General features: G+C 36.7%; 2 protein-coding genes across 3 annotated transcripts; both read left to right on the top strand.

Moving 5' to 3' along the window:
• The first annotated feature begins 401 nt into the window (after positions 1 to 401).
• Positions 402 to 2,770, top strand: LOC149933649 (uncharacterized). The gene is made up of 2 exons (XM_090157362.1): positions 402 to 829; positions 940 to 2,770. The coding sequence occupies exons 1-2, from the start codon at positions 402 to 404 to the stop codon at positions 2,768 to 2,770; spliced, it is 2,259 nt and encodes a 752-aa protein (XP_090013488.1).
• A 10,527-nt stretch (positions 2,771 to 13,297) lies between these two features.
• Positions 13,298 to 23,412, top strand: LOC149933650 (uncharacterized). Of its 2 annotated transcripts, XM_090155483.1 has the most exons (4): positions 13,298 to 13,510; positions 19,460 to 19,561; positions 20,236 to 20,515; positions 22,101 to 23,412. In XM_090155483.1, the coding sequence occupies exons 3-4, from the start codon at positions 20,243 to 20,245 to the stop codon at positions 22,509 to 22,511; spliced, it is 684 nt and encodes a 227-aa protein (XP_090011609.1). In that variant the 5' UTR covers positions 13,298 to 13,510; positions 19,460 to 19,561; positions 20,236 to 20,242; the 3' UTR covers positions 22,512 to 23,412. The 2 variants fall into 2 exon arrangements, with proteins under 2 accessions (XP_090011609.1, XP_090011610.1); XM_090155484.1 differs by lacking the exon at positions 19,460 to 19,561.
• The last annotated feature ends 187 nt before the right edge of the window (positions 23,413 to 23,599 follow it).

Consider the following 23,599-nt stretch of genomic DNA (forward strand, 5'->3'; position numbering starts at 1 on the left):
TCTTGAGTCGCAAAATTAATGATGATATTTGTTAAGTTGAATAATTTGTGTGAGAAAGAAAACGCGCGAGATTAACGAATGGATTTGGTAATAACGAGATGTCGCGAGGAGTCTCGAGGAGTCAGTTTTAAAAAGATCGAAAAAGGGTTAAGACATGTATAAAAATTAGGAAAGAAGGAGAAAAGATAGTAATAAAAGTATTAACGTAAAGTTCTATTGTATCAACTCTTTTACATTGGTGGCAGAAGTGGGATTAAATATTTCACTGTAAACAATGCCTCGTCATCAGGAACCTCAACTCAATGTTGTTCGCTCGAACCTAAACGCTTCACCAGAAAAATTTGACGGGGATGGAGATTTTGGAGTGTGGCTAAAGTATTTTGAAGTCTGCGCAATTGCTAATGATTGGAATGAGGGAAAGAAAAGCAAAGTTCTGCCTACTTAACATCTATGATAAACTACTACCTCATCAAAAGAACACATATGTAAATTTGGTTCAAGCTTTGACTGAAGCGTTTTCACAACCGGAGCGCCAGAGAATTCACGTAATGGGATTTCGCGCTAGACTACAACAACCAAATGAACATCTAGACGATTTTTGTCAAGACCTTAGGAGACTAGTCGAACGGGCAATGCCCGGACTGGACGCAGAGGCGTATGACATGCTAACGTTTGAACAATTTCTGTATGGATTACAACCTAGCCTACAAGACGGAGTACATCAAACTAATCCTAATGATCTTAACGAAGCCTTAGTAGCCGCGAAACGTTTAGAAGCGCTTCATGAAATACGAAGAAATGATCCTCGTCAACCAGAAACACTTCAGGGGTGAGTGAAATTGCATCTGTTACCGGCTCGGCAGGGAAGGAAGAGTTGGATTCGTTGCGAACTACAGTATCTCAACTAGCTACTGAAGTGGCCGCATTACGTCTGGAAAGGTATCATCATGATACAAACGCGGCCCAACATTCGTATCATTTGTTGAATCCACCAGTTAATCAATATTATACACCCCGTGTCTACGCACCTAGCTACGTGACTCGTAGTAATTTGGTTCATTCGCGTTATGGGTCTCCACGTCACAGACTTTCGCGATCATATCGGCAACGTTATGCCCCACCAGAGCATGGTTGGTCCCGACCGGAATATTACGATCCACGTCCAACTTGCTACTTTTGTCAGGAAAAGGGACATATGCAGAGGGACTGTCATTATCGCTGGCAAACGGAAAGAAACGTTACGGAGAGTCATGGTGGGAACACTGAGCGGGAAAATCGTCCGAGAGGTCCAACCATTTATAATCGCAGTGACGTTAACACGGTCGCAGACACCCCGAATCACGCGATGCAGGTGAAAGAACATTCTGGAGTCACATATTATTCAATGATTGAGATCAATAAACGCCCTGTGTCAAGCTTAATTGACAGCGGGTCGTCAATTAGCATCCTTCGATCATCAATGGCTCGCGAGTTGGGAATAATTTTTGAAACTACTGGCGACGAAAGCCAACCTCGGGTATTATCAATCACCGGAGAGGCAATACGAATTCTGGGAGTGACGGAAATTGAATATGGTTTTGGATCACTGAAAAAAACATGGCCTGTATACGTTGCTGACGGACTAGTTAATAATTGTATCATTGGATGCGATCTTTTGGAACAGTTGAAAGTGCAGATTGATTTTGAAAAGAAAATATTACGTATGCAAGATGTCACTTTACCATTATTAAGGTCTTCACACTCCACTGACACGATATTATGTAGAGTGGCTTTGGCCGAAGAAGTGGAAATTCCAGCTCACCACGAAATGATTGTTAAGGGATCAATTATAAACGATAATCCACAATTACAATTAAATAATTTTAAAAATGGCTGTGGTATGATTGAACCCGTTGACAGTTTTCGCCAATCCAACACTCTGGATGTCGGAAGAAGTCTCGTAGTTACAGCAAATTCCTCATTGTATGTTAGAGTAATAAATACGGGTTCTTCTTCAAACAAACTTTTCAAGGACTGCGTAATTGGTACGTTACATGAGGTTACCGACATCAGATGTACAGCAAAAAACTGCACCCCAAAACATGGAACAAACGACTACGTTACTGAACACTTAGATCTCGAAAGTACTACATTGCGACCTCAAGAGAAACAACAGCTCAAACAACTTTTACAACAATATGATAGTATTTTCTCGAAAAATGAATATGACCTAGGCCTTGTCAAGAGCGTCCAACGTAAAATTAATACTGGGGAAGCCCAACCAATTAAAAAACGACCGTATCGAGTTCCAATTTCACAGGAAGATATTGTAGATACACAAATAAATTCTATGTTGAACCACGGAATTATCTCCCCAAGCTCAAGTCCGTGGTCTGCTCCCATAATACTCGTGAAGAAAAAAGATCATTCCTGGAGGTTTTGCGTAGACTACAGGTCCTTGAATGACGTTACAAAGAAGGATGCCTACCCTTTGCCGCGAATTGATGAGACTTTGGATTGCTTGTCGGGAGCAGCAATGTTTACTACCTTAGATTTAGCCTCGGGCTATTGGCCGATTGAAATGGATAATCATGATAAAGAAAAAACCGCTTTCATTACAAAGCAAGGACTTTTTGAGTTTAACAAGATGCCTTTTGGGCTAACGAATGGAATGCGTTCTGCGTGGTTTGCAGTGGGAAATTTGCCTGATATATTTGGACGATGTCATAGTTTTCTCAACTACCTTTGCCGAACATTTAGAACGACTAGAAATGGTCTTCGGCCGTTTTAAAGCGAATGGCGTTAAATTAAAACCCAGTAAATGCTCTTTTTGTCGAACTGAGGTGGAATATTTGGGACATTTGGTATCTGGTCTGGGTATTAAACCTAATCCGGCAAACACATCGAAGGTCTTAAATTGGCCACAACCACGTTCTACGAAGGATATACAATCATTCCTCGGACTCGCGTCGTACTATCGTAAATTCGTTCGGAATTTCGCGTTTATTGCGGCGCCGCTTTTCACGTTGCTCAAACCGAAAATGGAATTCAATTGGTCGGTAAACTGTCAGGAAGCGTTTGAAAAGCTGAAACATCTATTAGTAACACCACCAGTTTTAGCTTATCCTGATTTCAAAGAAGAATTTCGGGTTGAGACCGATGCGTCGGGTCATGGTATTGGTGGAATTTTATCACAGATACAGCGAGGAAAAGAAAGAGTTATTGCTTACGAAAGTCGATCCTTGAACAAGAGTGAAAGAAATTACTCAACGGTTGAGAGGGAGATGTTGGCTGTGATGTATGCTATTGAAAAGTTTCGCCAGTACTTGTTCGGACGTCCATTTGTCATAATAAGTGATCATAATCCATTGGTTTGGCTTCGAAATATGAAGGAACCACGAGGCAAGTTTGCAAGATGGATACTGAAACTTGAAGAGTACGAATATGAAGTACGATATCGAAGCGGAAAAAAACACGCCAACGTCGACGCCTTGTCGCGCGTACCGGAAAGCTCACCAAATGTTACGGAAAACGGTTTGCCTCTGACCACCAACGCTACGTTTTACTGTCTACCTAAGATAACTACGGAACAACTTAAACACTTTCAATCGGAAGATAAAAACATCGAGAAAATGAAAAGAATATTGTTAACAGGAATCAGACCAAAACCCGATGATTTAAAGGGAGATCACAACCGACAATTTTCTTATTTTTGGAAAAACTCAAGTAGTCTTTATCTGGAAAATGGATTACTGTGGAGAAAGAAACCTAATTCTACGGTTTCTCAAATTGTTGTACCTGCGAGGTTAATTCCGGAACTAATTCACGAGTACCATGACGCTCCTTATTCCGGTCATCGTGGAAACGTGAAGACTTTAAAGGCTATTCAATATCGTTTTTGGTGGCCGCTAATGGCTGAAGATATCACTACATGGTGCAAGGAATGCGTTTCATGCGCTCAAACTAAACCACCGCATCATTACCAGGTTGCACCAATGGTAAACATAACTGTGGGACAACCGTTTGAAAAAATAGCGGTAGACGTAATAGGTCCACTTAGGGAAACCAAGAAGGGCAACGTCTACGTTCTTACAATTACTGATTATTTTACTAAATGGCCGGAAGCTTATGCGTTGCCGAATCAGAAGACGGAAACTATAATATCAGCGCTACTTCTCTATGTCGCTCCTTGGGGTATACCATTAACGATGATCACCGATCAAGGTCGAAACTTCGAGTCTGAAACGTTCAAAGTTTTTTGTGAAAATTTAAGAATCAAAAGAAACCTAACTTCACCTTACCACCCTCAATCCGATGGCCTATCTGAGAGGCAGAATCGTACGTTGGAAGAAAAATTAACCATGTACATTTCTAAGGAACAGAACGACTGGGATGTCTGGCTTCCGTTTATGCTTATATCAATGAGAGGAAGTACCCACAGTTCAACCGGATTCACCCCATTCAAATTAGCTACGGGCAGGGAGGCGCGATTTCCTCCAGACCTTTACCTCGAAATTAGTAACGAGTCTCCACAAACTACAGATATGTATCTTCGTAATCTGGAAAACGAAATGAAAACCGGAAATTCTCAAGAGACAAGCGTACCAAAAGAAACAATACGACAATCGCGTCAAATTCACACCTTTCCAGATCGGAGACCGCGTGTGGCTAAACAACCCATATTGTCCACCAGGGCAAAGCGAAAATTTTCTTAAACCATGGACGGGGCCGTTCACAGTAATACAAACAATCGGACCGGTCAATTACAAAATCGAAAGAGATGGCGATAACAAGATTTCCGTAGTCCATCATAATCGGTTAAAAAAATGTCATGTCAATACAACGGTACCCAAACGTTTCCTCGTTGAGAACGTGAATACAGATTTGGATACAGAAGTTTCAAGTCAACAGGAACCACATTCCAAAATTTCTCAACGCTTCACCCCGACACTAGTTTGAAATCGATTTTAACATTATTTTGAGAGACTTTAATGGAAAAGTGATCAACGAAAATTCTTCATAGTTAAACACGAGGACGTGTTTTTTTTGGGGGGGGGGGAGATATGTAATATAATTAGAATTGTTCTTGAGTCGCAAAATTAATGATGATATTTGTTAAGTTGAATAATTTGTGTGAGAAAGAAAACGCGCGAGATTAACGAATGGATTTGGTAATAACGAGATGTCGCGAGGAGTCTCGAGGAGTCAGTTTTAAAAAGATCGAAAAAGGGTTAAGACATGTATAAAAATTAGGAAAGAAGGAGAAAAGATAGTAATAAAAGTAATGCGTCTGGTGAATACCATTTTGGCACCTTACAAATGGAAATTTGTTTTGGGATTTTACGACGATTTCGTCGTATATTCCGAATCGTTTGAGGATCATTTGATTCACATTCGAAGGGTCCTAGAGCGTATAGTCGAAGCGTGATTAACAGTTAACCCGGACAAGGTGCAACTTTGCGCTGACGAGGTGTCGCTTCTGGGCTATAAGGTCGGACCGGTTTACTGCAAGCCAAATCCGGATAAATTTAGGGCTATAGAGAAGTTCCCTCAGCCTAAGAATGTAACGGAGTTGCAGCGATTCCTCGGAATGATCAAGTATTATCGACAGTTCATCCCGAATATCGCGGGAACTGACAGACCATTGTATGATTTGCTGAAAAACGATGCAAAATATCATTGGGGGGATACCCATAACAATGCGGGAACTAAGTAGGCAGGTTTAAAACACGGCGGAGTTGGCACTCCCGGATTTAAATGGAAGTTTTCTCATTAAATGCGATGCGAGTTTAAAGGGCTTAGGCACTGTGTTAGAGCAGAAAGACGGGAAAGGGATAACCCCTTTAGCTTTGTAAGTCGGGGACTCGTACCGGCGGAGCGCAACTACTCGACCTCGGAATTGGAATATCTTGCTGTGGTATACGCCCTCAAGAAATTCCGAATGTGCGTCGAGGGTACGGACCACACAGAAAAATATTATTGTAAATTTTACGGTAAGCTGCGGTCAGTATAGATGCCAGCTGAATGCTGTTAATTTCACAAAAAACGTTTTTTTTTATTGCCATGCTTCCTGTTAAATTTACTGGACACTCTCCAGTTTAAAAATACAGCAAGATAAAGTTATATTTACATAGTATTGCCGTTTATTTAACCTTCATTCCTGACTTATTTAATACGGTAAATGCATGCAGTTTTACAGTAAAATCCAATGTTTGTAAAATTCCAGTGTTTGCTGTAGTTTTAGTTATCGAACGTATTTAGTACAGAACCTATTCACTACCAAAATATTTCATCAAAAATTTTACGGATCAAACCATTATCATATGGGTTAAATAAATCTTCAAATATTTAATTAATAAATTCATAATAGACATATATATTAAATTTTTTATCAATCATTAATATTATTAAAAGAAAAACTTCGACAAAATATTTTCATAACCTAATAGCAATATTTATGAGAAAATATTAAAAGTGACTACAACACTCGTTGATCGTGTTGAGCTCGAGCCTTTTTAGTTTAGAGTCAGTGGGAAAACCAAAGGAAAGTAAACTATTAACTTGGTTTCAAAGTATTAAGCACATGATGAACAAGGGTTGTAATTAATATAGCATTTCGCGTGGGGTGCTACTTATACAAAAGAGTATATAAAAATATTTGTATCGGATATTATTATATTTTAAACTAAAATGAAACTTGTGCGATTTAAAAAAATGTTTTGACAACTAAATAATAATTAGTTGTTTTATATACTAGCGTTGCCGTTTATAACAGAAACAAGTTGGCAAGCCAAAATATACTTCTCCTCCGAAGAATTGTCCCTGGTGGTATTAATTTTTCGAAATAACCCTTAAAAATATATCTCCGCAATTTAGAGTTATTTGTTAAAAATGTTATCCCAGTTCTATCCCGCCCGGTATAAAATTTTAATTATAAATAAAATCATTGAGACGAATCGACCAATTTTAATTTATTCAGAATATCATAAGTTAAGTAGTTACAACAGTGAGTTAGACGTACTATAACAATGCACAATTGAATTAAACCCTTTTTACAGTACAAGTTTATCAGTTGAATATAATACGAAGCAAATTTTAAAGAAAGAAATATCTACAGAGGGTATTATAACGACCGTTCGCTTTTTGGTTTATATTTTTAACGGAATCGGGCCGATTTTAATTAAACGATAGATTATCGAAATTTTGTTAAAAGAATATTCCCTAAGGCCACCGAATAAATTTACGAGAATAATTTCCCGTCGCCGTTATATCGAAAATTTATTTGATTCGAGATTGCCAGAACTGTAATGTTGTGGGCGAGTGATTAGAAAATAAAATGGCAAGCAGAATTACGCAAAATTATATATGTTTATTTTTATTCAGAACAGTCTATGGAACGTTCTAGATTTAACTTTCATCAATAACCCAACAATATATATCCCTTCTACGTAATTGTACAGAACTGGTACTCAAGTGTCTAAGACTAGATTTGTCTTAGTTCATGTAGTAGATCGTCTCCTAGCCAAGAACTAAGAAAGACTATATCTTCTAAATTGACGGCAACGGCCTTATATACTTTTATTTTGTGTTTGTTTTTACCCGTCGAGATTTGACTAAAGTTCGAAAAATGGAAGAGATTATATTTTTTACCCGGTTTGATTGATATTTCTCCACACGGTGGCGCTATATTATTACTTTGATATAGTTTCCGTGGGAAATAATAATAATAATTTAATATAACTCTAATTTTAAAAACAGTATGAATATGAGTTTTTACAGTCGCTACTGTTTTCTTCAAAATACAGGAAAAAAGCTGTAAATTTTACGACAAACTGCTGTTAACCCACTTCAACTGAACCTTGCTGTAAATTATAAACCGTATTTGCTGTTTTTTCAACAGTAAGTTTTGAGTGTGACTTTGTGATCGAAACCGATCACCAAGCGTTGAAGTGGTTACGACACCTTAAGGAGCCGGTGGGCAGACTTGCCCGCTGGACCTTGGAGCTACAACCGTATAATTTCGAGGTGCTATACCGCCCAGGGAAATTAAACGTTGTAGCGGATGCTTTATCCAGGGCCCCTCTCGATTCTGAGAATGGTCAGGGAGAAGTGGTGGTGACGTTGGCGGTTTCAGAGGAAAACTATTTTGTTAAGTTACTGATCTAGGCTTAGCGAGGATTACGGCTGAGTTATAGCAGGTAAGAAGCTCTGGAAGTCCGAATAGACCCATAACAAAAGAGGGTCTGGACGCCAGGGGGTTTACAAGACGTTTAAACGTTTAAAAATCCGAGTCACGTGGTCGGGATGAAGCGGGACATTATCAAGTATGTGAGGGGTTGCGCGGTGTGCCAGAAAAGTAAGCCATCCCATCAGTTAACCCCCGGGTTACTTTCTAGCGTCCCCAGTGAAAGGCCTTTTGAATTGGTAACCGCTGATTTAATGGGTCCCTACACTCGAAGTGCTATGGGAAATCAGTACCTACTCGCCATAGTAGATCATTTTACAAAGTGGGCAGAGCTCTACCCGCTTAGGAAAATTACTACTGAGAAAATATGGGAGAAAATGTATGAAGTTTTCTGGCGATATCGATTCCCACGACAGGTGATAACTGATAATAAATCCGTATTTTCTAGTAAAAACTTCAAAGGGGCCTGTTCGGATTTGACATACGCCATAAGACGACGGACCCTTATCACGCTCAGGCAAATCTGACTGAGCGGATGAATAGAACTATAAAGCAAATGATAATTTATTATGTTGAACAACATAAGGATTGGGACGCCCGTCTCCCAGATTTAGGCTTCGCTTTGTGTTCAGGCGAGAGCAAAGGGAAAAGGGTATTCGCCCGCCGCTTTGAACTTAGGCCGAGAGCTTCGTACACCCCTGGATTGGGAGTTGATACCAGGGAATACTTCCGGTAATCGAAGCGCAGGCACGTACGCCGAGAAACTGAAAATTAGGCTGCATGATGCAATCGACAATGCACGCTTCAATTTACAGGATTCAAAGCTCATGCAAAAACTGCACTACGACAAGCGTCATCGAGCTGTTTTCTACAAACGTGGAGACCTCATATTGCGCAAAACTCATCTTCTTTCCGACGCGAGTCGTGGTATCACGGCTTCGTTGGGAGATAAGTTTGAGGGGCCGTTTGTAGTGCGGGAAAGGACCACTCCTTTGACATATCGGCTTAGGGACCCGAACTCCGGTGATATCATCGGAGTAACGCACGTGTCCCAGCTGAAGACTTTCACCCCATCGTGGCAAGGAGAAGGACCCTCCGGTTGATGAAACCGGTAGGGGGGGCGGAAACGCCGGACGAGAAGAAGGAAACTCTCTCTCGTCCCAAGAGGAAGAGACGGCGTAGAAGGGGTGAGAGCGCTGTAGACCCCCCTAAGCATCACTACAATCTGCGTTCAAAGGCAAACGCCTCGTAGCACTTTGGGGGGGGGGGTGTAACTTATTGTGTAGAATTTGAGATACCTTGAATTGTACGTAATTTTGGCTGAAGATTGTTGCGCATTCGCGCCATCTTTTAGCAATTATAACCAGGATCGGTGAGGTCAATTCCGATCTCACCGGTCGGGGTGGGGAGCAGCCGCCTCCATCAGAGGTCTTGCGACTCGGGGACGTCAGAATGGGCAGACGATCCAAGGAACGCTGAGGCCGGCCGCCCTGTCGAGAGTAAGGCAACCAGCCCAAACCACAAGGCAAACGGAGGACCCTTCAGGCATACCCCCCAAAGATCAAGGGGGCCGGCCGCCCACTCCGCGGCAGCATCACCGGCGTCCATTGCGGCGAGGCATACGCCCCCGCAACGGATGTCGAGGACAGTGGCTACTTGGGTGGCACTGATGGACGTTGGCCTGTTGACCTGTTTCAGTGCCACCCGATAGCCTAAGCAGCAGATGCTTGGGGTAGTGGTACGCCCCACTCCCGATGTCTTCCAGGGGTGTACTGTGGGGAAAGTAGCTCCGAGGGTGTATCCTTCGTTGGCTGTCCCAATGGTGCAGTGGGTTCCCGTAGTCAAGTCAGTCGAGCCAATTCCGGTCGCTGAGCTTGGCGGCGCCCCCACCCCAGTCTTACCCCTACGAGTGTCAGGATCTGCCGTCACGATGGATCTGGGTACTTTGTTATTGGGGGATAACGACGTCTCTCTCCTCGATAGCGGCGACGAGCACCTTCTCGACGCTATGAACCACCTTGACCTCTTACCCGACGCCTACTTTTTGGATGGAGGTGTGTAAAGCCCGCATTTGCATCCGCAAAAATTTCTTGGTGGGCTTTCTTCTCCAGCCAATTAGGTTGGAGACCGGTAGCGTCATCCGAGGGGCCCGCTATATAAGGGACGTCGGGACAATGGACTAGCTCTTGGTTACGGACTCCGACCTAACCAGTTGAATCTTTTGTATTATATCTTCTAGAGAACTTTACTTAACTGCCATGCCTTGTAACATTTGGTAATTATTTATATTACTAAAGAGTATTTTACTATTTGACTCTCGTACATGTTTTAAACATAAGCCGACAATTTCCAGGCTTCACACGATATTTCTAAATTTCGCGCAAACTTTCAATCAGAATTTCAGAAATAGGAAATATACAAATGAAATAATTTTGATCAATTTCACTGGTTTCAGGGGCCAGTTTTTTATCTGTGCTTTCGCGTGGAAACAGTCACCTTCGCGTGAAAGTTTTATAACGATCTCTCGTTTCCGCTGTTGGACCCCCGAAAATGACCTTGATATCGGCTGCTCGAGGTGAAGGTCGTTTTTAGGTGGTCTGAAAATAGAAACGAGAGTTTTTTTGTCAAACTGCCACGAGAAAATGACGGTTTCTTCGCGAAATAACCGAGAAATCACTTATTTTCGACTATGACGACCGGACCTTTTAAATATATGGGTAGTAGCTAAAATCACGAAGGTTATTAGAACGGGATATATCTTTCTTGGCTAAAAAACCGATATGCTTCTCCAACACCATCCATAGAGGCGATATGCTTCTCCTGCACCATCCACAGAGGCAATATGCTTCTCCTGCACCATCCACAGAGGCGATTTGCTTCTCCTACACCATCCACAGAGGTGATATGCTTCTTTGGAAACATCTGACAATATCGTGGGTCGGGAGGTGATATGTTATATTTTGTTGAAAAAAGCAAAACATAACATATCTGTAGAAATATTAATCAAAATTCAATAGCCATTATTTGTTTGCCATTTTATTTAAACTCAGAATTTCTACAGGTCACAATAAACCAAGCCTTACGTTGCGTGTGCCATAAGTAACTTTTATGATAAAATAAAATTATAACAATACCGTAACTATATTTATAATTTAAATTTATTTAAAAGTGAAACTAATTGGTTTAAAATGAGCAAAGCAAGTTACGTTAACCTGTTTTAAAATTTTATTTTTTTCAAATAGTAAGTCTTCACTATTAATGAGTTCGAGATAACAATCCAGTCAAATGCTAAAACTACGCGGGATATTAATAAACACAATCGAGGTAACATACCCTAACTTTTGTAAAAATTAAATTTGATAAATAAAATGTATGTTTTAGATTTCAGTGGTGACAATAGACACGACCAGCCTTGGAAATAACGGTGGTCACTGGTCAGGTGATCAAAGACCAATTAATTAATTGCTCAGAGCAGTTTATTTATTAAAAATTTGGGGGGTCACTGGTCCCCGTGTCCAGTTTATTAATTCGAAATAATAACAAAAAAACAGAAGGTGACCAGTTTAATAATTAATTCCTATTAATTTAAGGTTTATATCATTTTTGATTTCCCTATTCACTGGATTTATATGTACAGCGACACCGCTTACTACCGCCGCGGCCGCACGTCGAGGTTTTATGTAGAGTCCCTTCGCTGGCATCTCTCGAACGAGTCGAACTGTCTAACCCCCCACTCTGGAGTTACGGGGCCTAAAGAAAGAGAGATAATACGGTAAATTGGCTATGGTAGTAGTCTTGAAGTGGCCAAATTCAAATTTCGCGCGGTGGAATGACCGGAAATGATCTGAGGCATCCTTGCGCCGATTGCACTATATATTTTGTCTTTCTTAGCCTGCAACTGACTATAGTACTATATTGTACTACTCTTGTGGTACTCATAAAATAAAGTTAACTATTTTGAATACGTGTAAAGTTAATGTTACCAACATAATCTAACTTCTAAACATGTAGTATAGGTTTTTTAGGCTTATAAATGACATTAGAACATTTTATATAAGACCAGTTTAATAATTCATAAGCTAGGGGGTCACTGGTCATAAGGACCAGTTTAATAATTCATATGCTAGAGGTCACTGGTCATAAGGACCTGTTTAAAATAAAACCTTATTTCCAAGGCTGGACACGACATGAAAATATAAGATAATGAAATCTAACACGTTCAAAATAATATAAAAATGTAAAACGAAATAAAAAACTATAAAATAATAAAAAAATAAGAGGTATAATGCTTTCTATTTAATAAGTTTAAATAACGTTCATTTGATTAACCTCTCTCGCGTCAATTATTATAAAATTCAAATAGAATATTACCCTATGCCGGTCATGATTCCCGTTTTGGGTAAGTTTACGTCATTGATATTTCACTCAATTATGGAGCTCCCAGAATAAAATTAATTTTAATCGATAAAGCACTTAAAGGTGTATAATTAACGTTAATTTCATTAACCTCTCCCGCGACAATTAATATAAAATTCATATAGAATACTACCCTATACCGGTCATGATTCCGAAAACGGCACGTTTTTGAGTAAGCTTATGTCATTGATATTTTGCTCAATTATGGAGCTCCCAGAATAAAATTATTTTTAATCGATAAAACACTTAAAGGTGTATAATTCACGTTCATTTCATTATTATCTCTCGAATCATTTTTGAGAAATATGCACCCTAGCACTAACTCCTCGGTTCATTTTTCTGTAGCTTAGACCAAACTTTCTTTTCTGGTCGCGTTCCCAACGTTAACCAAAAATGTAATTTTCAGAATTTTCGTTCAGGCAGATTGACGTTAGTGACAAGACATCGTGTAGGCCGGGAGTAGTGGCTCACTCCTGTAATCCCAGGCGTCCGGGAGGCAGAGTTTGTGAATGGCCGTGTGAGGACGACCACTAATTCCACAACGGGTGGTTGTCGTACTTCCGCCACGGGTGTCCCAACCCTATCCCCAAGTATCCCCCCGTTGGCGTGGCCGTAACACATATCTCGCACCTGTTTAATTAAATGGGCGAGAGGACTGTATTGTCCCACCCGTTACAATGGCTCATAACGAGCAAAAAATATATATATATTTTTCCTAATATCTGGCAGCACCACGGTGGGATTTAAATTTTTAAATTCACAAAAACACTAGAGCTATTCGCCATGTTTCGTATGATCGTATCGTTAAAGCAAGGTTAAAGTGACAAGCTAGATAGGCCATAGAGTTAATTTTACTTTTGGTTTTGATATCAGCAACTATAAATTCTGCTGAGAAATTGAGAGTCCCAGTTTTTAGAGGATTTGACAAAAGTAAGTTACATTTTCTATATATCCTATCATAACAAGCTATTTAGACGATAAGTACTTGTACAGTCCATAGATTATGAATATGTAAACTGCAAAAATTTTTAATAATAGAAGAATTCCCCTTGGATATTTAATACAATTTTAAAACATTTTATTTTAACGCTTTTAAAATTAATTTTTTTTGCAGTTTTTTCATTTATAAGATTGTAAGTAACTTCAAAAAGTATAATCTTGTAATAATAAGTATAAATATAATATTATTATGATAATACTGTTGACATGCTAAGTAGCTAACTGGATTGTTTTCTCAGGCCTAAGGTAATGAACGTAATGAATATTATTTAATTCCAATATGCTCATTAATTAAAAATGAAACTTAAATTAGCAAATTTCATGTAGTAACTTGGTATTATCAATTTTGACAACTGTTTTATAACAAAAGAGTGACTTGCAGTTAAATCTGGATAATACTTAGAAGGAGACTACACGAGGTGTTTATCTCCAATTTAGTTCAAACTCGGGTGGTAAGTAGACCTTCGTGTAACTTGAAATCCCCAAAGAGGTGGACAAAAATGAGCTTTCGTTTTGCCATGGCAACCAAAAATGTTTTTGACCACTTAAAACCATATTTTCATAATGGAAATTAACATGGGAAACTCTGAATTACCTAGAAAATAACAATTTATCCAAACTTTTATAGTGCTCACGAATTGGAAATGAGGGCAATTGTGAAAGAAATTTTATGTATACAATCAGACCTTAAAATGTTGCTAAGGTTGATCAGAAATTTAATTATTCAGTGCCTCCCTAATTGTTCCAAGTTCACACGTGATTACGTGAACTTGACAAGCATTTCGGGCTAATATAATTCAGTCTTCTATATTCTGGCATGGTGGGCAATGCCATTGGCCAGATTTGAAAAACTTTAAAACTTAAAAACTCTAGGGCAGGGTTGCCCCACGTCAGGGAAAAATCAGGGACTTAAAAAAGGGGCCGTAAAAGTTAGGGAATCCTAAGAATTTGTAAAAAGTCAGGGATTTCAGTTTTATCTTGGCACTTTTTAAATGAAATTTTTCTCTAGATCTATAGCAAATACTGCTCTTATTATTTTGTTCCTTGAAAGGTTTTTTAAGGTTGAAATAACTTTTGTACTGAAATATAAGTTGATTAAATTTATTAACTTCTGATGAAAGTAAAAGTTAAAAACTGTCAAATTTTGACCTCAAAAAGCCAGGGAAAATAACTGAAAATGGTCAGTGAAAACGGTGGCTCTTTCTCTATGATAGAATTGTTAGCTCTACTTCAATAATCATTAAAATAATATAACCGTTTCTTAGTGCTGATTTTGTGAGGATGTAAGTGTTACTCTTTTCAATCATTTTTGCTTGTTGGCAGGCATTACTGAAATATAAATTAAAATTCACGTATATGCTTTCTTAAAAGTCCTTCAAATTGATTTACTTGTATGATAGAAAATCCAGTGATAAAGTTGGGTAGGGAGCCTAGGAATAAATTGCCCGCTGGTTAAAAGTAGGATATTATAATAGTGATGGTTGATCTAGATTGCCTATAGATCATAAGCTCTTAGCTCTATAACTCTAATTTTGAAAAGAGGGAATGAATTCAATACATAGTGAAATAACACCTCGTAGACGTAGACTAGTAAATAAGTAGTCTATGTCTACAGGGGGTTATTTCTTGTTAACTATCGGCTTGAAGGTCAAGTTTTGTATCTAATTTGTCTTAATTTCTATGTTAGTAGTATAATAGTTTGCGAGTAAAAAAAATTGAACGAGATATTAATATTGGTATAAATTAAGAATCAGTTGCTAATATAACTTGAAACAACTTTTTATTCCCAGTGGACCCCAGTATTCTGAGTAATTCTAGGCAATAAAGTTTTAGCCAAAGGGTATAGATGGGTGGGGGTCGACACTTGACTTATCAGCTTTCTTAAACCACAAAACTATTTAGTATGCATAAAGAGTATAGGAGGTAACTACTATATAAATGAAACATTGTACCCACTTCATTTTCAAGGTAACCTTTGGTTTCCAATTTTTCTCTCTTAGTATTTAGAATTTATGATACTACAATACTCATTTAACCTCATCTTGGTCAATTGATTTTACAAGGTACGTTCATTTACAGTTAGAGCACTTATTGAAATTTGACTTCAGTATTTTATGGACATTTGTGTGTTGTTGAATTTTTCCTTTGATAAATGTATGAAATGATAATGATTTTAATGAAAATTTAAAACGTTAGTGATCATTTTTTATCTGTGCTTACTATAAGGTTTGCAAAACTCCTCATTTTTCACAGGGCTTAAAAAGACCAATACCTTAAGTGTTTTTGGTGTAAATTAAGTTCAGTTTAACTGAATCTCCAGTAACAAAGACCTTAATTTGAGTTAAATAAGTGACAGAATTTTGTTCATATTTGAAACTAAACATTATTTATTTAAAACCTAGTTTTCATTTTCTGTTAAGAGTACGACCTAAACCAGGTTGGAAAAAAGTTTTTTTGTGGTTTAAACCAGGTTTTTTTAGTTAATATTATCAAGAATGTATTGAAGTTACTAAGAATATTGGACTACAGGATTCTGATTCCCATCGTCGCAGCCTTTGGAGCTTAAATTCGTCTGCTTTCCCATTCAAGTTTCTGTCCTTAAATGCAGACTAACTTTCTCCACAAAAGCTGTGAGCATGGTACCAAGGGTTAATGCTATGATGAAATATTCTTAATAACTTCAATACATTCTTGATATTATTACAAGTCTCACGTGACCAGAACAATGTTTTTTAGTTTTGGTTTCTTTATTTAAAAGTATCACCAGAATAGGTTTTAGTTTTAGTTTAATTTTTGATTTTGTATAAATGCAGGGTGACCAGGAAAATGCCTCGGATATGTTATATAAAAAATATAATTTTCAATCAAATTAAAGGAAAACATAGAAAAAATCATAGGCACAAATAAGGATTCTTATCAAAAAACAGTAGATAAAATAAAGTGAAATGTAGGATGAAGGGTACGTGACGACGGAATGTTTTCTGGCTATATACTACGTGAGAAAACCTAAGGAAATTATAGGTATTGAAAAGATAGGAAAATGTGGTCACCTTGTAAATGTTTTAGAAATGTAATCATTTTGGTAACAAAATGTACAAACATTTTGTAATAATTTTTAGTTAAACCATGATTTAAACGAGTCTGGCTTAAAGCCGAGGGGCTGATAACCCAGCGTAATCGGTGTACAGAGCCGTACCTTTGACTGTACTTATGGGGTTAAGCGTAATCTTTGAAGTCCCTGCCTTTGGAAGTGCTAATCTAAGCGTAATCCAGTGTACAGACTTTCTAAGAGCGGTTAGCCCCTCGCTTAAAGCAGCCAACCCTGGAACTAAATCTAAAAATTAATCTACTAACACAGCGTTATGACTTGTTTTTAACGCAACTGGCACTAATCATTCTTAGCTACTCTTGAAACCATGCACGTGGAATTTCATACAAATCGGGGGTTTGCAAAACTTTTTTCAAGTTCATCAAAACCACTGATGTTATTTTAAAAGATAAACACTTGGTTTTAAACCTAGCCATGAATTTTTTCTCTCGTGTGATTGGTATAAGGTATTTGGAGTTATTTCAGTTATGGAAGGAGAAGTTCAACAACTGTAATTCCAAAATTAAAATTGCATTTAGCGATTGTGGTATGTATAATTTAAGCATGGTTTTATGAACATGATTTTAAAGCCCTTGCATGGTTTTTGTATTAAGAACGGGTAGAAAAGTTATAACCCAACTAAGCTCTCACAACTGACATAACTTTTGGTTTTATCTAAGAACTTTTAAAAAGTTTTATACTGAAATTGATTCTTTTTTTTTTCAAAGTACATTTTATGGCTATATCGTAATTCCAAGTTTGTGATAACTTCAAACAGTTTTTAGTCCTAAGAGAAATTAATAATTAACACTTTTCCTTAAAACACCCTTTTGGCCAGCTGTGACTTGCAGAAGTGCAAATAAGAAATTATAGGTAGAATAATTTCTTGGACTGACCCAAATATTATTAAAGAAACCTTAATCATACCCGACCTGACCGAAGCCTAAAATGTTAACTAAGATAAACCCAGCCTGGTATGAAAAAAATTTATGAAATTATCTGACCCTGACCCTACTTGATCTGAATAGACTGCCTGACTTGAAATAAAACAAATGCTCAACCCTGGAAAAAGTACAAAAATCTAAGGTTAATCGCACAAAGCTTTTATTCTTTAAGCTGCCAAGCCATAACGCGCAGCAAGCCAGGTATCAAAGACCAAATATAAAACTAAAAGAAGTCAAGTTAGATCATATGACATTCAATTAATATTAATAAAAGTCGGGGTCGGGGTCGGGGTGGGTCTAACCCCGCGAAAAACCAGTCGGGGTCGGGGTCGGGGATGGAAAATTCTTTGAATTTATTATGAATAGAAAAATTATAAAAATACCCCAATTTTACTGAGCCTAGAGACTATTAGTAATAGTAACAATAGATAAGATAGGTAGATATTAAAATAGAGGTCTATAGCTTAGGCAATTGTTTAAGTAAATTGTTTCATAAATTCATAAGTTATTTACAAACGTTGTAACTCCTTAGCTGAGACTGAGACAGCCCGAAACAACGGCAATTATGAAAGTGAAACTAAAATTTAAAAAAGCTACTCAAGTCGGAGTTAAGCTTCGAGCGAGAACTACTTCAGCGGCATCAGCCGAAGGTCATTCGGATCATTCTATTGTCGCCCACGAAAAAAGGGAGAGAAGGAACCTATATATTTTATATATTTTTAGGATTTTAGCGGGGTGCGTTGGCGCGAAAATTTAAAATTACACTACAAAAACATAACCCCGAAAAATGGAAAACCCCGACTTAGTTTGCGACAGTCAGGGTCGGGGTCGGGGACGGGGACAAAAGTCGGGGATCCCCGACTTTCGGGGTCGGGGTCGGGGTCGGGGTCCCCGTACGAACACTATATTACAATCTGTAAAATGTGCCTGATTCCAGTTGGAAAAGCCAATTAACTAAAGCAGAGCTATACTAGTCTTGATTGCGCATTTCAAGACCCCAAATGAACTATTGACTAGCCTAGCTAGACAATCAATATTTTTAAGCCCAACAAAAAATAGTGTTTGCATTGATGTTAGATGTTCTTAACTTAGGCAGAATAAGAAGTTAATTACATCCTTCGGAAGGGGTGTATTATAAATTTCCGGTTTTAGTAATTCCGCCCTATGCAAGATTTTATTTTTCAGTAAGTTTTAGTTTTGTTAAGATAAACAATAACTTAAATTTAGACGTTTCAAACTAATTGCCAAGAAATTAACTCTCAGAGGTACTCTAGCAAGCGTAGATAGTTGATCATTGAATAAAATTGTTTTGTTAAAAACCAATCAGTAATAGCTGATCATTAATGATTGAAACGATCAGTTGCCGGATAAGCCTGCTTTAAACATTTCATGCATAGGTGAACATGTAAAAAGTCTGTTCATAACAAAGCCATATTATATTAATATGCTCATGGTATTGTGTGCCCGCATTGCTGCGAGTTTTATCACGCCAACTAAGTTCAATATGACTGAGGCCTCTGTACATGGATATACACTAAACAACAAATTCTGTATAACTTGACTTAACTTATTTAGATTGTAAGTTAGCGACTTGCATAATTTTTGGATGTAACTCTTAAAATTAATACCATACAAATAAATTGGGCTCTTTGCAATGACTATAGGTGTCATAAAAATATCAGATTTTAAATTTAGTTTCACTTTAAATTCTTTGAATTATATATTTCTTGTATCGGTTGATAATTGGTCACTCATAATGAAACTGAGGGAATGATGAAATCACCAACAGTTGAACTCTGTAATCTATGTGATAACTGTCTGAGTCATCAGTTTTGGTTTTGTTTTTAGTAAATATCAGAGACTTATAAAAGCCGAGGATTCATTGGTTCATTCATACAAGAGCCTTATTGGAGTTGAAAAGGACATTCATAACTAAGACCAAAATATAAGGTAATTTAATTTTTTTTAACTTTAAGTAAGAATCTCACCGAAATTTTTGAGCCACAAATTTTTAGGTGCTCATAGATGTAGGGTCTTGGAATAATTTAAATAACGCTTGTGGAAAGAGAAGGCGCCAGGGTTGGCCTTTTATGTGAACGCTACCTTAGAACAAGAGTCAAGCAAGTGTAAAAACCCCTATTTGAGAAAAGCCAGTTTTAAGTTCAAAATCTAGCATAATAACAAAGGTAATCTAATAATGAAAATTGATAAAAATAGAGTGGAAATATATATTGAAAATTTTGTACTGAGTCACCTTAATTTAAAAATCCTCAAGGATTCTTATTATGAATTTCTTTCAATAGTCACGTATCTTGACTTACTTGACTTTTGCTCTCAGGTAGCGTGTTGTGAAAATAAAATTTGAAATTTATAAGATAAACTTTTCAAATATTTTTCTTTTAATTTATTAATTTTTATAAGTCTTTTATATATTCTTTGCTGCTTTCGCCAGAAAAAATTGCTGGTTTTAGAAAGGGCATAGCAAGTCGATGTAAAAAGTGTTTTAGGCCTAACGTTGTCTTTTGCAGCGTCATTGGGTATTGTAGCATCTGTTAATTTCCCCTTGTTAAATTACTTGTATCTGAAAATGGAGTTTTGAATTTTCTTAAGGTATCTTTTATTAGTTTCAGAATGTCTGATGAACCATATGCCACGTGTGTCCATTGTGACAAATCATTTACGGGGCCAGAACCATACCTGGAACACTTGGGATCAAAATCTCACGATAAAAAAATGGTGGAGAAAGCAAAGAACATGATGTTTATGGATTCGGATAAAGTAAACAAACTGAAATGCGACGTTTGTAATGTATTTCTATCGGGGTCAGAGCCGATGAAACAACATCTTAATGGCAATAAGCATCTATCAATGCTGAAAAAAAATGAGATCTTAAAAACAATTGAGGTATGCATTAATTAAAGTGCTTAGCTGGCTAAAACTAGAATATTATAGAATAATAGAGTAGAGCCTAAAACTGTTCATTACCAAATCGGGGCGAAGGATTAAGCCTACTGTAGCAGTTTTAAATTGAGTTTAATGATTAAGAATTGTCATTATTTTGTTAAATATTTTACTCTAACACATGTCAGGGAAAAGTCGGGGAATTTAAAAATGGGCTTAAAAAGTCGGGGAATTAAGAATAATAATCAGCTAGGCTAATACCGAAGACACCACCTTTAATTAGGCCTAAGTCATCAAGCGACCCTGTAACATAAAATTAACGAATGTTTTAGGTAAGATTAGGTAAAATAACTTTCACAGTGCTATTATCTTTTATATAATTAAATTTTCTCGTATGGGGAAATGATTATGCAAATTGTCAAATATACAAAAGTTATAATTTTACCAGCATTTATAAAATCTTTTAATAGTTGGAAAAATTTCACACTAATACACATTTTTTTGTGGTCTATCTATTAACAATCATATCATAGTTTGTAACCTGCATTGCCAAATGTTAGTCCACATAGTGATATAGGGGGAGTTTTAGAAGAAAGTTTTAATCATCGAACTAATCCAAATATATATGTGAAATTTGAATATTTTTACTACATGCTCTTTGTAGTGCCAAAATAATATGTTTAGTTATAAGTAGTGGTGTGCGAGTACTCGTTATCGAGTCCGAGTCCGAGTCCGAGTACTCGGACTCTGACTCGGAATACGTAATTTTATTACTCGCACGGGTACCCGATTCCCACGAAAAGGGTACATAATTACTCGAAGCGGACTCGAGTAAATAGATAATTTGAAAATTACCCGGCGAGTCTAATATTACTTGGCGAGACCATTATTACTCGGTGAGTCCATTATTATTGAAATGTGGTATAAAATTAAATTGGTAATAGTCTAGATAACTTGTTATAAGTTAAAAGAAATACCTGTGATAAGTTTTTCTAGTCGAGCCTTAACCTAAACAGTATCATTTCATTTGTTCTATAGTTATATATAGTTTTAATTTTAAATTTTGTTCTTGAATACCAATTGCCACAAGTTGTCATTGAGAATTAAGATCAAATTAAAAAATATTTTTCAACATTCTGATTGCTGAATTACTGATTTTTCTATTATTTAATAAAATATAAAAGTCCTAAAAATTAAAATATATCATACTAATTAATTAGAAACCACTATTAATAAATTTACAAATTTAATGATTATTTAAACAGCGGCAAATAAATTCCAGACGAATTGGCCACGATAACTTAGGACTCGAATTGAACTCGATAAAAATTAGGACTCGAATTGGACTCGTTAAAACATTCCAGACTCGTATTGGACTCGAAAGCTTTAAACCTAATTGTTTAGGACTCGAGGACTCGATCAAGTCCTTAATATTTGGACTCGAGGACTCGCGAGTCCAAGTTTCTAAGACTCGAGACTCGACTCGAATTTCAAAAAACAGGACTCGCACACCCTTAGTTATAAGTGTAATGTACATATTTTGTTGTACCAACCATTTGAGATTGAAAACTATTCTGTTTTATTTTAGCTTCAGCCGGAAATGTCCAGTCCTTCTGAAAATGTCCTTTCATGTAAAATTTGCAGTAAGGGTTTTTCTGGGCCTGAAAATATGAAACAGCATTTGCAAAGTAAAAAGCACATAAGGAAAATGGATATGCTTAGCATGAAAGAACGTCTGGATGGAGGAGTTAAGCCATCATGCCCTCCACCTTTAGAACATGTGGATAACCTTCCCAAAACTAACATCTATCCTTCCTTAAATGAGGATTACAAACTTGTCCACAGTGCTATGGCCCAAGACATTCTGAAAAAACCTGAGAAGACTACAGGATGTTTTCCATCCTTGAAGATGATTTTTAAATCGACAAAGGAGAAAAAAAATAAGGCTCCAAAGGGCACCAAAGAAAGAAAAACCATCGGGCCAGAACTGAACATTTGATCGCATGCCATAATGATTTATAATAAATAAAGTTCAGAATGATAAATAATTAGAAACGTTTTTAATATAACTATTTTAGTCATCCAAAATAACCTTTTGTTATTTTAAAATTTTATATTTCAATATTAAATCTAGTTAAGTAAGGCCTCAAAATTATTTAGAACTTTGCTTTAAGTTATGGATGAGTTTTCTAATTGTAAAACTGATTAATTCCTTTTTCTTTAATAAAAAGGAAATAATTTTTAAATCAATTTTATTTCTAGTTGATACCCATACGTTTATCATTCTGTATTTTAAACATTGTTTTATTTAGCTTTTAAAATTAAGAGTGCAGGCTATGAAAATGTTATTATTGTTGTAAAGACGTTATTAAATGCAATGTTTTTCCTTAATAATGATAATAGTTAGACACTGATAAGGGACTAATGTTCAGCATTTTTTACTTGGTTCATTATTTCTAACACTATTATTAAAGATTGAAAGAAACATTATACTATATTTAGAATTTTTTAAAGGTTTTTATAATAAATGAAATATTTCTTTAGCGTGCACTCTTAAAATATTTTTATGTAAAGCTTGAGCTATTAGTCTGTATACTCTTTTGTTTATTAATTAAGGCTAATGTTTTCGGTTACAGCCAAAAATGTTCAATTTTATCTTATCACGTATATTATTTGTAGGTAATACAAAATTTTTTGAAGAATCTAGTTAAATGTATTGTCCTTTTGTTGTTATAGAAACAACTGGCCAAGTGTTGGTGTTCTTCCATTAAAATTTTAAGGTGTTAGAGGAAACAGCGAAAGGATTTTTATGTAACGAATTTATTTTTGAATTTTCCATAAATTTCAAAATGTTAAAATAAATATTTGTGAATTTTCTTAATAAATTTCATAAATGTCAATTCATGTTTTAGTCAGTGTGAAAAAATTCACTATTCAAATACCATCTTAAGCCTATCATAAATCAAGGTCTACGAATTATTTTTGACAAGCACACATTATTAAAGGGACTATCAATAGAGAGCTGTGTGGGGTCGAAGTCCTTTTAAAACAAGTCATTCAGCCATTGTTCATCGCATTTATAAAGTT

The sequence above is a fragment of the Leiobunum rupestre genome, chromosome 8 (assembly GCF_980474605.1).
Source record: "Leiobunum rupestre chromosome 8, qqLeiRupe1.1.hap1, whole genome shotgun sequence".
NCBI lineage: Eukaryota > Metazoa > Arthropoda > Arachnida > Opiliones > Sclerosomatidae > Leiobunum > Leiobunum rupestre.

Excerpts from the sequence above, each read along its gene's own strand:
- LOC149933649 (XM_090157362.1), top strand. The coding sequence starts at position 402 with ATGATTGGAATGAGGGAAAGAAAAGCAAAGTTCTGCCTACTTAACATC. Across the intron at positions 830-939 it reads CAACCAGAAACACTTCAGGG|GTATCATCATGATACAAACG; the intron begins GTGAGTGAAATT and ends ACGTCTGGAAAG.
- LOC149933650 (XM_090155483.1), top strand. The coding sequence starts at position 20,243 with ATGTCTGATGAACCATATGCCACGTGTGTCCATTGTGACAAATCATTT. Across the intron at positions 20,516-22,100 it reads AGATCTTAAAAACAATTGAG|CTTCAGCCGGAAATGTCCAG; the intron begins GTATGCATTAAT and ends GTTTTATTTTAG.